The sequence below is a fragment of the Phoca vitulina genome, unplaced genomic scaffold, assembly GCF_004348235.1.
Source record: "Phoca vitulina isolate PV1807 unplaced genomic scaffold, GSC_HSeal_1.0 scaffold12, whole genome shotgun sequence".
Classification (NCBI taxonomy): Eukaryota; Metazoa; Chordata; class Mammalia; order Carnivora; family Phocidae; genus Phoca; species Phoca vitulina.
In genome coordinates this window covers 33751301-33764980 of record NW_022589715.1, presented here as the reverse complement: position 1 = coordinate 33764980, position 13680 = coordinate 33751301, and the positions used below count along the sequence as shown (strand labels likewise).

The 13680-nt window shown below is 33.2% G+C and overlaps 1 protein-coding gene across 5 annotated transcripts in view; it reads right to left on the bottom strand.

Moving 5' to 3' along the window:
• USP34 (ubiquitin specific peptidase 34) overlaps nucleotides 1-13680 on the bottom strand; it is a 260898-nt gene that overhangs the window by 77364 nt on the left and 169854 nt on the right. For all 5 annotated transcript variants that reach the window (XM_032410902.1, XM_032410904.1, XM_032410903.1 and 2 more), the window contains 6 exons: nucleotides 13144-13269; nucleotides 11973-12095; nucleotides 11748-11831; nucleotides 11146-11232; nucleotides 4512-4712; nucleotides 1851-1933 (listed from right to left, as the gene is read on the bottom strand). In XM_032410902.1, the coding sequence (XP_032266793.1) occupies nucleotides 1851-1933; nucleotides 4512-4712; nucleotides 11146-11232; nucleotides 11748-11831; nucleotides 11973-12095; nucleotides 13144-13269 (704 nt within the window). The remainder of the gene's footprint in view (nucleotides 1-1850; nucleotides 1934-4511; nucleotides 4713-11145; nucleotides 11233-11747; nucleotides 11832-11972; nucleotides 12096-13143; nucleotides 13270-13680) is intronic.

Below are 13680 nucleotides of genomic sequence, written 5' to 3'. Positions count from 1 at the left end.
GGTGCCTGGCACTAAAAATACCATGGTGAGAAAAATGAGATATTGTTCATATAGAACTTAGAGTCTAGTGGGGTAAAGCAGATATTGATCAAATAATGAATGTGAATTCAACTGAGACAGAGACAAAAGAAAGGTAAATTATAAAATAAATAATCTTAAAATAATCATGCTATTTATATGCAACCACTGCCTATGAAGGTGACTTTTAAAAGCATCTAAAAACAGCTATTAGCTATTAGCCACAAATAAGGTCAAGCACTTTCAAACGTGTTTACATTAGCTTCATAAATCACTTAAGTATAATGGCAAATTTCAGCCCAACAGAACACCTACAGAATACATAGAAATTAATTTTACACACTTTAACATAACTTATGTGATTATTTAAGGCATACAGTCAGGTTCCTATGTATCAGTCAGCAATTATCACACTTGAATTTCAGTATCAAAATTTCATACATTATTTTTTTAATCTCTACTGTAGCCCAAATAAATGGGATTATTACATGCTCAAACTATATTCACATACACGTATTTCCAGCTCTGTCCACCAAGGGCCTAGAAGCAAGGAAACCTCAGTAGCAATGAGTCCACCAAGAGCCCGTATTTTTGGAAGTTTCCCACCACATGAACTAGGGCTTCTTAAAGAAATGGCTGATTCCAGGACTAAGGCAGGGAAACTACATGCCTTGAAGATCTTAGAGTGACAGGAAAAATAAAAAAGGACTCCTCTCTTCCCTTCCACCACAAATAATAAGGATTTGTCAAAAGGACACATGAACAAGCTTGAGGAGGCCAACTCAGGTATAATTTGAGTAAAGTGAATAGTAATTATTAGTCATGAACTACAACAAATTGAGTGGAAAAAAAAAATCCACATGAATTCAAACTGATACTAACTAAAAGGGAGGAAGAGAAAGCTCTTCCTCATAATATAATGTCAACCAATAAACATAAAAGGAATGGTTAAGAGCCAGAAAATCACTACTTTACAAATACAACCTAATGTTTAATGCAGACAAGAATCATCACTGAATGCTAAAAATCAATGAACGAAAGTTTTATGAGGAGCAGCTTCTGACGGGTCACTTTTAATTAGGAAAAATCAGCAACATTATTGGAGAGAAACCTGCAGGAAACCACATAAACTAATAAAAATTAGTATCACTAATAATGGGACCAATTGACATCAGCAGGATGTATTGGGAAAGACACATTACTCATGGAGTACTCCTGCTAAAAATACATCATCTGTATTTAATCATGAAGAACAATTAAAATTGCTAGAATCAGAAAACCTAAACTGAAAGATGCTTTATAGAAGAACTGGCCTGAAGTACTCAGAAATGTCAATATCATGAGAGAAAGGCTAACGAAGTATCCCTGATAAAAGGAAGTGGAAGAAATAACAACTAAGTGCAGTACACGATCCTGGATCAGGAAAAAAAAAAAGTATTATAAAGAATATTAATGGGAGAATTTGAGTGTGGACTATACATTAAATAACACTATCAGAGCAATGTGAAACTTTCTATATTTTACTCAAATTATTAAGAAAATGTCCTGGTATCGAAGTATTATTGGTAAATGGTCATATCTGAAACTTACTCTGACAAAATTCAGGAAGATATGTAAATAAATATGTGCATACAAACACACAGAAAATGCACACTCATGATTATGCAGTAAAACTGGCAAAATGTTGATAACACACAAATGAAGATGAACAGTATGAGAGTTAAAGATACCCTAACAATTTTTCTCCTAACCTTTAATTTTTTCAAAATGACGTTTTCAAGTATTATATTCTTGGTACAAATACATACAAAAATTGCGTAAAAACTTCATACCTAGGAGCCAGATTATCATACGTATAAGCAACAGACATAAGTCGCTGAATCAAACTGGTTCCTTGGACAAGAACAAGAAATACCTTTAAAACAAAAACATTAAAAAAAAATATTTAAATACACTCAAACACAAGAAAGCACTTTTAACCCAAGATTCCAAATTACTTTTTTATCTATAACAAGGTAAGGAATATCATATACTGTAAAAATATCAGTATTAGAAAACCAGAATTTTATAACCAAACTTAAGAATAGCAACTTAAAAAAATAAAAGAAAATTTACAAATATAGAAGCAAAACTATTCTTCATATCTGATCCATAAATTCTTTATGGGTGAAAAAATACATTACACATGTCAATGGTTCATTGGGGTGATCAAGATTTAAACATTTTTTGCTTCTGACATAAGGGGAAAAAAGCCAACCAGTGGCAGATATCTCAACCATCCTGAAATAGAGAAAAAAATGAATACAGGGCACAGATTCTAGATTAAAAATCCTGAGGTTTGCAACATTTCAAGGTGCATGATATTAATACATATTTAATTTTTAGGTTCTAGTTCTTCTATATAGTGGGAGTTCTTTATGTTCTATATAGTTCTATGTAATAGAAATAATTTGCTAATTTAAATAAATAAAGAATTAGAGATCCCTTCTGTAGATCGGAACCCTTTTGTTGTTAAGTGTTATAAGCACTATTCCCATCCTGGAGATGTGAGTCCAGTATAGCAGATAACATAGTAAGAACCGTAACACAAGTAATAGAATGTGCCACATGAGCAGAAGAAGAGAGCAGCAACTATAGCTATCCCTGGTGAAATCAGGATAGCTTCAAGGAAAGCTGTTTAGGATGGAAATTTTAAAGTCTGACTTGGAATTTTAACCTTTTAAAAGGGCTTTAAGGGGAACAAATGAAATAATGCATGACAGTAAATTATGAAAAAAAAACAAAAAACAACTAGTGTTCTTCCTCACTATCTACAGAATATCAAAACCGGGTAACTGTGTCTCTAGAATTCATATAACAAAAATTTTTGTTCCCAAAAAGCTTAACATACTAAATTCTGATTATGATCAACTAATGGGAAAATATATATAGTAAACACCTTTTCTAAACTATAAAAACATAACACCAGCATATGCAATGAAAAAAATCTAGTAAGATAATACACAAAACTATCAATGGTAATCACCTATGACTGGGAGGGAAGGTTCACCTGTATATTCTGAATTATTGTCAATAATATGTACTTGCATACATTTAAAAAAATTTTTAAAAACTTATGTGTGCATGTATTTTATGTCTGTGTTATATTTGTACTATTAAAATCTCAAGAGGAAATAACTAATTAAGGTCAAAAGCTTTGAAGTTATTTAATGAGTTAACAGAAAGGAACACAATCAATCTGAGTTTTTAAATTATAACCTGGGGAGACCATTCTGGAAAATAAATAACGGAAACATTACAGCAATGCAAGGTTAAAGTAAGGAGTTGACAATATGCAACACTGTAGAACACATGTAGATTACACTGTAGTCCCCACAGTTCTATTTTAATTGTATTAGCTATAAATGATTTAGAATCCTAGGAGAGGTCACTTGTCCCACTTAATCTCCCAAAATTCTGAAAGGGAAATAGCCTTCAGGTTTCAATTTTCACCAGTAGTTTCCAACATATGTTTCACTACAATACTTCTCTATCAGAAACAACTCATTACTCTGCTGTTTCTTGGGCAGCTATGAGGTAAGGTGCTATTCTCAAAAGGTTACAAATGAGTAAGAGATCTCACTAAAAACTGGTCTTTATCTCTCCCCACTTCCCAGTTCAGTGATGGAGCCATTTGAAGGGCAAATATTTGATCACATGAACCACTGACAGAATTCTAATTATACTGCTAGATGTGCTTGTTATTGTACCATTTTTGTTTAGTTCTAAATCTACCATTCTATAGACTTGCTTTGTGATTCTAGGGCTGGTACGTCACAAACTAAATTCCTCCCTTGCCAGCTGGTTTCCTATGAGGTTCTGTCAACTGGAACAGAGATTACTTCCTTGCTTTTTCTGTCAGCATTGTACTTTAAGTATTTAACCCAGGGGAAGGCATTATTATTTCAGAAATAGTAGCAGAGCCCCTTCCTCAGAGGCCTAAACCCCAGGTTAACAAGATCCTTCCTTATAACCTTCTCATTTCTGATATCCCCAACATTTTTCCACTTGTTCCACAAACACTAAGGGTGGTGAATGGTTACCTGTCTGGATTACCTCAACATTTTCTTTTTGTATGTTTAGCTCCCAATCCAGACATGTGAAACCAATTCTTTATTTTAATCTCCTTTGTTGAAATACCTGGTGTGGTTTGTTTCCCTAAATGGACCCTCACAAATTTAGTATATAAATTACTGGGTGTAAATGATTAACTAAATCCTACAGCTGGAGAACATTAGAATGGCATACAATTCACTCCTGCAATTTGGATAATGAACTGAAAAATATTACTATTTCATAATTACTACTACTGGATTAAAAATGAAGATATCACTTCAGTTGTTAGGTCATATTGTAATCTAGGATCGCATTTCTAATGCATTAATGTATTTTTAACTTTGTAAAACACAAATAGAATTCATTACTACAATTTAATGGTGATTTCTGTACTTTACCTCTGTTAATCTTGGTATATGAAGACCCTTGGCATGATCACCAGCAGCCTTTCTTGATTTACCAGGCCAAGTTCTTTTCCTATGGCTTTCTGCTATACCAGACCAGGCAAAGACATCATGATAAGCTAAATCCAAATCAGATGGATCTACTGCAAACTGGCATATTAACTTCAGCAAGCAAGCAAGACAGTCTAGCTGCCACTGTGGATAAGAAGAAAACGTCATTTCCCTATTTTGGTTAATTTAACATGGCCACTATACAACTTGAAATTGAAAGCTAGAAAGTAGAAACAATTATAGCTAGTACTTTATCCACATGCTAAAGAAATTTTACTACTCATGTACTATGTGGAGTAACAATCCACTCTTATAAAAATGACAAAAAAAAATCTAGGTATTAAGAGGTAAAGAAATAACATCATATAAATGTCAGATACAGGATTTTTAAAAAATATACTGCTCAGAATGTACCATATTTTTTAAAAATTACTAAAATGTGGGGCGCCTGGGAAGCTCAGATGGTTAAGCGTCTGCCTTCAGCTCAGGTCATGATCCCAGAGCCCTGGGATCAAGCCCCGCATCGGGCTCCCTGCTTGGCGGGGAGCCTGCTTCTCCCTCTCCCTCTACTGTTCCCCCTGCTTGTGCTCTCTCGCTCCCTCTGTCAAATAAATAAATAAAATCTTTTAAATAAATTAATAAATAAAATGTAAACAAAGATATAATTTACCTACCCCCAAAATGAATTAAGAGAAAAAGTATTTTGTTTCTCAATACAAGTGGCATATAATCTAGTATTTTGGAGCCAAAGAATTCTCAAGAATTCTAAAAAAATAACTGAAAATTTTGCATTTTACGTAAGTACATTTAAAATAAAAGAAATACTTATTTGGTAAAATATTATTTAGTATGAAAATTTCATTTCTAACTGATTTAAAGCTCTACTTTAAAATTTTAAAAACACTTCCTTTGGGGCGCCTGGGTGGCTCAGTCGTTAAGCGCCTGCTTTCGGCTCAGGTCATGATCCCAGGGTGCTGGGATCAAGCCCCACATCAGGCTCCCTGCTCAGCGGGAAGCCTGCTTTTCCCTCTCCCACCCCCCCTGCTTGTGTTCCCTCTCTCGTTGTGTCTCTATCAAATAAAATCTTTAAAAATAAGTAAGTAAAAAATAAAAACATTTCCTTTAAGTAAATTAATATCATTTATGTGCAAGGTAAGAATTTCATACTATTCTCTTCAACAGTTATTTTCCTACCTTTCTAATCCCACTGCCAAGTTGTATAGCCATACCAATATGCCAGGGAAGGGAATTCAGCAATACTACATCCTAAGAACAGTCCTTTCAACAAATGGTGTTAGAAAAGTGAATAGCCATATTAAAAAAATAAATGAAACAACCCCTCAACCTCACTCTACATATACAAAAATTAAGTCAAAATGCATCACAGAACTAAATGTAAATTATAACTATAAAACTTATAGAAGAAAAAACAGGAGAAAATCCTTGTGGACTTCAAACAAAGATTTCTTAGGATACAAATTCTGTTAAAATTAAAAACTTCTGGGGTGCCTGGGTGGCTCAGTCGTTAAGCATCTGCCTTTGGCTCAGGTCATGATCCCAGGGTCCTGGGATCGAGCCCCACATCGGGCTCCACGCTCCGCGGAAGACTGCTTCGCCCTCTCCCACTCCCCCTACTTGTATTCTCTCTCTTGCTGTTCTCTCTGTCAAATAAATAAAATCTTAAAAAATAAAAATTAAAAACTTCTCTGCTTAAAAGACACTGTCAAAATAATGAAAAAGTCAGCCACAGATTAAGTGCAAATATTCCACACACACCTAGCAGAAAAATTTGTCCAAACTAAGAAAAAAAAAAAAAAAGACCTCTTTACTAAGATCAAAAAGGAAAGGAAAGGGGTATGGGGGGGGGGGCAAGATATGAACAGACATTTCATGAAAGGAAAAAAAAACTGTGGTCAATGTGAAACTTATGAGATGCAGTGAAAAGAAGAATGGAGGAAATTCATAGCTATAAACACATTAAAAATAAAAAGATCTCAAATCAACAATCTAACTTTCCAACTTAAGAAGTAGAAAAAGAATAAACTAAACCCAAAGCTAGCTGAAAGAAGGAAATAATAAAGAACAGAGTTAAAGAAAACAGAAAATAGAAAAACAAGAAAGAAAATCAATGTAAATCAAAGTTTATTTTTTGAAAAGAACAAAACTGACAACGCTTTAGCTAAAAGAACTAAAAAGTGAAGAGTGAAATTACTAAAATCAGAAATAAAGGTAGGAATTTTTCTCCCAATTCTACAGAAATAAAAAGGATTAACTCAAAATGAATCAAGGCCCTAAATATAAGACCTAAAATAAATTCTTAGCAGAAAACAGGATAGAAGCTTCATGACAATGGATTTGGACATACGATTTCTTAGATAGGACACCAAAGGTACAGGTAATAAAAGAGAGACACATTAGAGTTCATGAAAATTAAAAAATTTCGTGCATAAGACTATCCACAGAGTAAAATGGCAACCTACAGAAGGGAGAAGATATTGGCAAACTATATATCTGAGAAAGGATTAATATTCACAATATATAGAGTACTTCTAAAACTCAAAAAACCAAACAACCTGATTCAAAAATGAGCAAAGGAGTTGAAAAGACATTTCTCTAAAGATGATATATAAATGGCCAATGAGCACAAGAAAAGGTCCTCAACTTCACTGTTATATTAAAAAAATGCAAATTAAAACCACAATGAGATACCACATCACACCCATTAGGATGGCTAATACCAAAAAAACAGAAAATAAAAGTGTTCGCAAATATATAGAAAATTGGAACCCTTGTGCACTACTGGTAGGAATGTAAGATGATATAGCTGCTATGGAAAACTGTATGGTGGTTCCTCAAAAAACTGAAAACATAACTACCATATGAGCCAGCAATCCCACTCCTGGGTATATACCCAAAAGAACTGAAAGAAGGGTTTCAAAGATATTTATACATCTATATTCATAGCAGCATTACTCAGAACAGAGAGACTATGGAAGCAACCCATGTCCACTGATGAATGCATAGATAAGCAAAATGTGGTATACACTGCATACAGTATTATTCAGTCTTAAAAAGGAAGGAAATTCTGCAATATGCTACAATAAGGATGATGCTAGAGGACATTCTGCTAGTGAAATAAGCTAGTCACAGAAAGACAAATACCCTATGATTCCACTTAGAGGAGGTACTCAGAGTAGTCAAAATCATGGAGACAAAGTATAATGGTGGTTTGTCTCAGGATGGGGGGAGAGGAGAATGGGGAGTCACTGTTTAATAGGTATAGTTTTAATTTACAAGATGAAAATAGGGGCGCCTGGGTGGCTCAGTCTGTTAAGCATCTGCCTTTGGCTCAGGTCATGGTCTCAGGGTCCTGGGATTGAGCCCCACGCACTGGGCTCTCTGCTCAGAAGAGTCTGCTTTTCCCTCTCCCTCTCACTCTCCCTCTGTGCACGCTCTCTCTCAAATAAATAAATCTTAAAAAAAAAAGAAAAGAAAATAGTAATGGGGATGGATGGTAGTGACAATTCCACTACAACGGGAAGGTATATAATACCAGTGAACTGCACACTTAAAAATGGTTAAGATAGTAAATGTTAAGTATATTTTACCATGAGTAAAAAAAAAAAAAAAACAACAAACCAGCATAGTCATGTAAAGCAGATGTAAAGATACTCAACTTCACTAGTCACCAGAGATTATGCAAAGCAAAAGCACCATGAGATAATACTACATACCCAGTAGAAAGACTCAAAAAGACTGACCACACCAACTGTTGCTGAGGATATGAAGCAACTGGAACTCTCATGCGTTGCATGGTACAGCTGCTTGGGAAAACACTTCAGCAGTTTCTTACAAAGTCAATTTTACATATACCGTATTACTCAGCAAATTCTTTTCTTGGTATTTACCCAAGAGAAAAAAAACATGTACACAAAAAGACTTGGAATATGAATGTTTGTTAACTTTATCCATAATAGCCCAAAACGAGAAACCCAAATGTCCATCAATAAGTGAATGGATAAGCAAGGAGTAATATACCTATAAAGGGACATACTAGTCAGCAATAAAAACTACCAACCAACCAATACATGCAACATTTATTAGCCTCAAAATACATGTTGAGTAAAAGACACCAGACACAAAGGACACATACCGTTTTATTCCATTTATATGGAATCTTATTAATGCAAATGTAATCTATAACAACAAAAAGCAGATCAGTGGTTGCTTAGGGCTGGTTGCTTGGGAGAATGGGGGAAATTGATAGTTAAAAAAACAAAAACAAAAAAACAAAAAAACCCAAAAAAAACCCAGGGTGGAAGGGTGCCTTGGTGGCTCAGTCAGTTAAGCGTCTGACTCTTGATTTTCGCTCAAGTCATGATTTCAGGGTTGTGAGATCAAGCCCAGTGTCTGGTGCTCAGGATTCTCGGGCACCCTGCTCAGGATTCTTTCTCCCTCCCTCCTTCTGCCCCTCCCCTTAACCCTCCCCTTCTCTCTCCCTCTCTTTAAAAAAAAAGAAAAAAAAAAGGCAGCAGGGTGGAACTTCTGAGGTAATAGAAATGTTCTATATCTTGTTTGTGTTGGCAGATTACACAAGTATACACATTTTTCAAAACTTAAACTATACTTTTTAAAATGAGTTCATTATCTACTGCATGGAAAGCATATCTCAATTCACTATCACACAAAAAAAATTAAATGGATCAAAGACCTAAGTGTTTAAGAACTAAAATTGTAAAATTCTTAAAAGAAAACATAGTCATTAATATTTGTGACCTTAGATGACACACTACTTTCAAGAATGAACCTTAACATTACGCTAAGTGAAAGAAGCCAGTCATAAAGGACCATATACATATTATATGGCTCCATTTATATGAAATGTCCATAATAGGCCAAGTCCATAGAGATAGAAAGTAGATTAGATTAGTGGCAGCCCAGGGCTGAAATGTTTCAGGGAAAATGAGGAGTGACTGCGAGTAAGTGTGGCATTTCTTTTTTGAGGGGATAAAACTGTTCTGGCATTAGTGGTAATAGTTATACAACTCTGTAAATATACTAAAAATCACTGCTTTTTAAAAGGCTGAATTTTACTGTACATGAATTCTATCTCAAAAAATTTTAATTTGAAAGTATACCTCAACTAAATTCATTTTAAAGAGAAAAAAATTAAACTAACAAGAATGACTCTGAATTTGTAAGTATTCTATAATATGTTAGGAGAGATGCATTATAAATAGGGGATATCAGTTGACTTGAAAGCAATCTCAGGCATTGCCAGGCTACAATGTGTCATATACGGTAGTTAAAATTTTCTCATTGGTAATAATCCATAAAAGTATCCACAATTTCAAAGGAAACAAGAGAAAAAATCTCTAGCTTATGCTCAATTCCCTGTAAACATTATTCAAAACTAAGCTTAGAGCAGTTTATAAACAAAATTCCTATACATGACACATAACTACTCATTAAAAATTTTAGTTAAATTCTCCCACTTTGCTAAAGAACTAAGGCACATTAGAATTCTAAGAGATTAATGGGACAATAAAGACATGACTAACAATAAAACACAACAAACAGACACTGTAAGTCACAGAACTACAATAATTAGTAATTGAATAGAGGTATCTATTCTAAAAAGGAAAATATCATAATAAAATATGTAAAACAAAAATGGAAAAATAAGCATTAAAACCAGTGGTATGAATAACAACATCTTAGTACATAGTAATAGATTTTCTAAATATATTTTCTTTTATTAACTTGATATTAAATCAAGAATACCCAACTCCTTTGTTCCAAGATAATTCTAAAATACAAGTACTAAAAAAATTAGTATTTGAATCTTTGATAATGCTATTGTTTTGTTGGAGGTCACGAAATGGAGCATCCATTCCATTTAGTTCAAAACCAGATTGTGCAGTTTGGTATAGCAGTATCAATTTTTTAATATTCTACAATTTTATTTTCCTGATATTATAGAATAGTGCTTCTTCAAGTTAATAGTGGTAAAGTAAAAGCGCCTTTTTAAGAAAAAAAGTTCCATTTTGTTGAGGACCAATAATTTTGTGAAATGCTGTAAAAATTCTGCAGCAATGTTCAGTAGCTATAAAAATTTCTGAAGGCTTACTTTCAATTTCTGCACCTATTTCATTTCAGACCAGTCACAAATGGTCTGGAAACACGTATTTGAGTAGCACTACTATAAAGGAAGAAATAGCCAAAACAAAACGAAACAATGAAAAAGGATTTTTTCAAAATTAAACACATATAAACCAGATTGTATAATTATTTATTCATATGTAATTTATCAACCTAAAGGAGAAATGTTTATGAATTAGCCACAGTTCAGAGTCATGAATTTTGGCACTTAAAGTTTAACAGAATTGACATGAAGAACTCTTCATGAATAATTAGTTTATCAGACTCCCTACTTTTTAAACATTAATTTTGCTACACTCCATGATTTTCCTTACGACAATGAAGCATGTAGCGAAAGTTACACTTGCTAATGAAAACCGGAAGTGCTTAAAATAGAATAACTATTAACTGGTTACAACAGTGAACTTTCACTTACCACAGTCCAGGATTCCTGCTCTTTAGGCTCCAGAATTCCAGAATTAAAAATTTCTAGTAACTGTTGAAGCCCTCCAGCAGCAACAAACTGTAAGCAATTGTGAGAGTACTGGTAAGAGAGATGCAGCTACAAAATGTCATCAAGACCTGCTTTTTGATTCAATAACTGGATATGTGTGTGTGTTTATGTATATGCGTATGTAAAATATTATGTATCTTTAATCTAGGAAATTACTGATTTAAATAACCAAAATAACTTCTATACAAAGTAATAACATACATCTTATTTTCAAGAAATTTTTAAAAGGATTCTTGCAAGTATCTATAAAGATATCTTTATATGCCATTGACCATTTAATCGCAGACACTAGGATGTCCTAACAAAGTATTCCAATAAAGAAAAAAAATAAGTGCTAAAAACAAGAGCACCAAGGCATTAAATAATCTCACCTTTCAACTGTGATTTGGAGTAATACATAATTTTTAAACTATGCTTTATTTTAATAGTAAATTAGTTTAAAACCAATTAATAATTATGATACCTACTTTTGGAAAATTAGAGATAATTTTTATCAATACACTGCATAACACGTATGATCAAACCTTGCAACTCCAGGAATTTTTACTATTTTCCACTTGATCCTCACTTGAATCATCTGAATCTGGATAAAGATCACTGTAACTTCCCTGTAGGAATGGCAAAAAAAAAAAATAAGAAGAAAAGGTGCAGGAGAAAAAAATTATTTTAGAGTTGAAAAATAACACATTCTGGAATTCAGCTCCAGACAAAATACAAATATTTCATGGTAAGAATGGAAATTCAATTACCGTTGACTCTCTCCTTATCCTCCTGTTAGGTTTTCCTAGTGCTTCAATAATTTCCAGGGCATATAATAGCTTGTGAGCACTTTTAATTTTGAGAAGTTCTTTCCAATTAAGTCCATCATTACTCTTAAATTAAAAAAGAAAAACACAGGTTTTCTCAAACCAACTTACTAAGGGACCCCTCCCAAAATAAACTTTAAAGAAAGTGACACTATGTAAGAACTCAAATATAACATATACATTGAAATAGTTTCAAACATATGAAGACCAACTGTATAACTGGTACTCACGGTATGCTTAACACACCAGTTATTCATTAAATTTTGTTAAAATTCATATACAAACAGCAGCATAGGAAAAAAAAATTCTATCTTATTAACCCTCACAACAGACGAGGCAATTAAGTATCTTCCCAATGAAAAACACTGGGTAGCCTAGTTGAATGCATTAACTTTTAAAGATATAGAAGTAGTAAAGTCTATATTTAACACTTACAAAGTCACACCTACACATTTAAAAGTCATATACAAATACATAAATCATAAAATATTGTTCTTATCTAATCTCAATTTATGAAATGATATTCACACAATGTACATCTTTGACAACAGTATTATTAGAGCTACTCTGAGTCATCAACCACCATTTGCCAGGCCTATCCTCCTCACATCTAAATTATTTGAGATACAGGACTTTCTGAAATCATATGGCCAAGACCCAAATCATAAAAAACCATTAGCGCACAACATTAGGACACTGTTTTTCCATTCATCCTATAAGTGTTCTATTGGTATCTCCACAAAGTAACCCTTTATTATACAGCTTTTTAAAAATTAATCTAATTTTAACACATCTTTACAAAGACATCCAACACACCTGAGGTCATGGTCCTGCAGGAATGCATTCAGAACATCTATTAATGTGGAAAAAATACTAATATAAAGACAAATTATGTTTTCTAAAGATAATTTTAGAAAACAACCTTGGCCTTGTATTAGGCCTATATTATTCAACCTCACTAACAAATAAATGAATGTTAAAATGAACTGGTGGTTTTTACCCATTAAATGGGCAAAATTTTACTGAGGATATAGGTCAACAAGCAATCTCATATACTGGAAGAATGTAAAATAGTGCCATCCTCTAGGAGAGTAAAAAGACTTTGTGGGTTTACCTGTTCATCTGAGATATTCTGGAATGCCATCAACATGTTAGGACAGGTAGGAAGAAGCATCAGTAGCTCCCATACACGCCTGGAGAGATTTTCTGCATGAAGATGAAGTTCTTCACATCTTAAACTCTACACAAATAAGAACAACTGCTTATCAAGACAGATCACTAAAAAAAAAAAAAAAAATCTAAACCCAAGTTCAACTTTTTTGCATAAAACCCTTGATTATCAAATTTGATAATATTTTTCAGTCTTACATTAAAAGTGAGAAATAAACCATTTGTCTCATGGTAAATAATTTATACCTTTGTCCTTTTATTATTTTATTTATTATTATTTATAAACAAATACATCTATTCAATAAATTGATCATCATGTCAAAGTAGTAGTTTTTCAACTTGTTGTTACTGAACGCTTTTTGGAAAAAGAGTGACCTGTAAATCTTGGCACTTTATTCAGGAAACTTTTCAAATAGAAGTGAAAACATCTGTTTTACAAAAAGCCATTCAAGTAAATTTCAAGAACATTACCAATTGTTTC